At 39.3% G+C, this 3,850-nt stretch overlaps 1 protein-coding gene across 5 annotated transcripts in view; it reads left to right on the plus strand.

Annotated features, from left to right (window-relative positions):
* METTL21A (methyltransferase like 21A) overlaps positions 1 to 3,323 on the plus strand; it is a 21,049-nt gene extending 17,726 nt beyond the window's left edge. For 4 of the 5 annotated variants that reach the window (XM_032278457.1, XM_032278461.1, XM_032278458.1 and 1 more), the window contains exon 4: positions 1,641 to 3,323. In XM_032278457.1, coding sequence (XP_032134348.1) covers positions 1,641 to 2,038 — 398 coding nt within the window. In that variant the 3' untranslated portion in view covers positions 2,039 to 3,323. The remainder of the gene's footprint in view (positions 1 to 1,640) is intronic. The other variant, XM_032278456.1, reaches the window with a different exon arrangement.
* Positions 3,324 to 3,850: the final 527 nt, after the last annotated feature.

Consider the following 3,850-nt stretch of genomic DNA (forward strand, 5'->3'; position numbering starts at 1 on the left):
AGGATAAGGATAGTCTCGATCTCTTGACCTCGTGATCCACCCGCCTCGGCCTCCCAAAGTGCTGGGATTACAGGCGTGAGCCACCGCGTCCGGCCATAATTTTTAAGCTTATAATTTTTCAGTAATTATAAATGTAAAACACATATGTTGGCTGCTTCATAACAACCTAAGGAGAAGTGGACTGGGATTTCTTTTTTTTTTTTTTTCCCCCAAATCTCATCTTGAATTGTTGGACTGGGATTTCTTAGTAGCCAGTTTATCTCTTCCATGATTCTTTTTTAAACTTTAACCTCAAAAAACAGCCTTTCCCTGTGTTTAGTATGTTGCCATCTTTGCAATAATAGTCTGCTCCCAGATATTTTTTATTTTTTTTGAGACCAGGTCTTGCTCTGTTGCCCTGGCTGGAGTGTATTGGCACAGTAACAGTTCACTGCAGCCTCGACCTCCCAGGCTCACATGATCTCCCACGCCTACCTCCTGAGTAGCTAGGACCACAGGTGTGCACTGTGCTTAATTAAAAAAAAAATATTTGTAGAGGTGGAGTCTCCCTGTGTTGCCCAGGCTGGTCTTGAACTCCTGGGCTCAAGGGCTTCTCCCACTTCAGCCTTCCTCAGTGCTGGGATTACAGGCGTGAGTCACCACACCTGGCCTGCTCCGAGATTCTTCATTCTTGGATTCCATTTTATCCTGTGGCCAACTGGCTTAAAGATAGTGACCTAATGAATACAGTATGGGCCAGCTTTGTTGGCAGAATTCAGAAGCATCAGCCTGTATCACTGGTTAATTCTGCAATTTTTTTTTTTTTTTTTGAGGTGGATTATTGCTTTTGTCGCCTAGACTGGAGTGTGGTGGCGAGATCTCTGCTCACTGCAGCCTCTGCCTCCCAGGTTCAAGCTATCTCCTGCCTCAGCCTCCGAGTAGCTGGGATTATAGGCACATGCCACCATGCCCGGCTAATTTTGTATTTTTAATGGGACACATTGGCCAGGCTAGTCTTCCAACTCCTGACTTCAGGTGATCCACCTGCCTTGGCCTCCCAAAGTGCTGGGATTGTAGGCATGAGCCATTGTGCCCAGCCAATTCTGCAATTTTTTTTTTTGAGATGGAGTTTCACTCTTGGTGCCCAGCCTGGAGTGCAATGGTGTGATCTTGGCTCACTGCAACCTCCACCTCCCAGGTTCGAGTGAGTCTTTTGCCTCAGCATCCCGAGTAGCTGGGATTATAGGTATGTACTACCACGCCTGGCTAATTTTATATTTTTAGTAGAGATGAGGTTTCTCCATATTGGTTCTGCTGGTCTCGAACTCCTGACCTCAGGTGATCTGCCTGCCTTGGCCTCCCAGAGTGCTGGGATTACAGGTGTGAGCCACCTAGCCTGGCCCCAGTTCTGCAATTTATAGGCACAATTTTAGCAAATAGCAGGTATGTCATAGAGGCAAGTCAAGATTCATTTTTACGAATAGTTAGTGCAAAAGGAGCTATGAGTCATTGTTTTATTGCAGCTGTCCATGAAAGGCATGATTGATACTCTGCATATCAGATGCAATATTTAGAGACACTCTTAATTTAACTTGACCCCCTCTCTGCCTAACGGAGTTGTACTGATGTGCACATCACTTTTTCTTTGTCCTGCATTGTAGGTGCTCATGTGACTATCACAGATCGAAAAGTAGCATTAGAATTTCTTAAATCAAACGTTCAAGCCAACTTACCTCCTCATATCCAATCCAAAGCTGTTGTTAAGGAGCTGACTTGGGGACAGAATCTGGGGAGTTTTTCTCCTGGAGAATTTGACTTGATACTTGGAGCTGATATCATATATTTAGAAGAAACATTCACAGATCTTCTTCAAACACTGGAACATCTCTGTAGCAATCACTCCGTGATTCTTTTAGCATGCCGAATTCGTTATGAACGGGATAACAACTTCTTAGCAATGCTGGAGAGGCAATTTACTGTGAGAAAGGTTCATTACGATCCTGAAAAAGATGTACATATTTACGAAGCACAGAAGAGAAACCAGAAGGAGGACTTATAATTGGCTATAATTTATAAGAATATTGTTATTGAGTGGGTCACTTGAGGTCTTAGACTGCAAATCTAACCATATTTAATGAAATGGCTTACTGTACAAAAAGTCTGACCCCAAGGTTCTCAGGCAACAAAGCACATGTGTGGTTTTAAAACAAAGCAGTGCCTCCTCCCACTGCAGTGATTTTTAGTCATACTACTCACTCTGAAATCCAATTAACGTTAAAGGATTAAGAGTGAGATTTTGGTTTATGCTGTTTCTGTATTCCATACTACTCTTAATAAACAGTTTCCACTGATGATATGAAAGGCTAGTATAAAGATGTCTTTAAATGAGGAAGTTTTCTTTAGTAAGATTAAATCATACAAATTATTTTTAAAACCTTCTGATATATACAATGTTTATCCGCGTTTTCTAATTTTCAGGATGTAAAATAAAAGGTTTAACATACATTCCTTGAGCTGTTAGTGCTGTTGAAATGTTTTGCCCCGTTTAGGTCCTAAAAACTTTTAGTTGGTTGAGTAGGATATGAGTTTTTGGGGTCTCATTTCATGCATTTTGCCTTAATTTCAGGTTTTTATATATAAAGGAATTAAGTACAAATAAAATTTCAATTACTTTTTGAAAGCACGTGAAATCTTGGACTTGAAGAGGTTGTCTATTTCAAGTCAACAGCTATAGTTTTCCTTTTCTGCTTTTCCTTGCTCAAATGTTGTTTCAATGTAATTCTTTCCTGAGCTTTCCATGTTCCTTAATAATGCATAGGATGTCATTAAAAGTACTTTAAAATTTCATCCCTCCATGAGAGGTAAGCTCCTTTTGTATTGTACTTGTAGCTGCTCATTCAATGTTGGTATTACCCCACAGACTGTAAGCTTCTTGAGGGCCAAGAATGCTTCTGCCTCTTCCATTGTTGCTTCCGCCATACCTTCTGTATATTTCATAACCAAATAATGAAAAAGATGTATTCCATTTAAAAGGCATTGACTTTGGGTTAAATGATACATTGTTTTAGGATTATCTTTGATACACTTTGACATCTCACGTACACATGGAATTTTCTTTTTACAATGCAAAAATTTAAACAATAGCTTAAAAAAAATTTAGACTGCAAGAATATTACAATCTCAATACAGTATTTGGTAACTAGTAGATTTCTTTTATAAAATCTTAAAAACAGGACCTTTTCTTCCTTTTGAACCTTTATCTCAGAGGTGAAAACACCCAGTATGTTGTTTTCTACATATATTGAAATAGCAATTTTACTTTAATAAAGATGGATTAAATGTTGTGAGCATTTTGTGATATACCAGTTCAACAAAATTCTAATACACATGGAATGGAAATATCCATAGCTTACTGAATCCATAAAATGTCAGTACTGTACCATGAACATGGAAGGTCGTTTACAACAAAATAAAACCTGGCAGTATCACCAACACCATATGACAAGCCAGTCCCACTTAGGTATATTATTAGAAATGCGTATATGAATTAGAGTTCAGTTTCTTTAAGATCCCTAACTTTAAAGAATGGTATTAAAATGGATGGGGCAGGGTGGGATAGAGGCGGGGAGCTTCAACAATATGCCTGGATGTTCTACCGAATGAGGTAAGCTGTTCTTGGGTTATGTTTTCCGTTTTCATAAAACATTAAGAATTAGAAAAGGTTGAAGGTAGTTTTTTCCCTTGCCCTACAAATTAGAAGCACAGGCAAGAAAAAAACAATCAGCAGAAATAGTTGGGTTGTCCAAGTAATTTTCTTGGCTTTGGGTTTAGAATGTTGTCACAGGTCAGGTTCCTTGGGGAAGTAGACTGA

Source organism: Sapajus apella, unplaced genomic scaffold, assembly GCF_009761245.1.
Source record: "Sapajus apella isolate SASKATOON/1434 unplaced genomic scaffold, GSC_monkey_1.0 scaffold10, whole genome shotgun sequence".
In the NCBI taxonomy this organism is placed as follows: domain Eukaryota; kingdom Metazoa; phylum Chordata; class Mammalia; order Primates; family Cebidae; genus Sapajus; species Sapajus apella.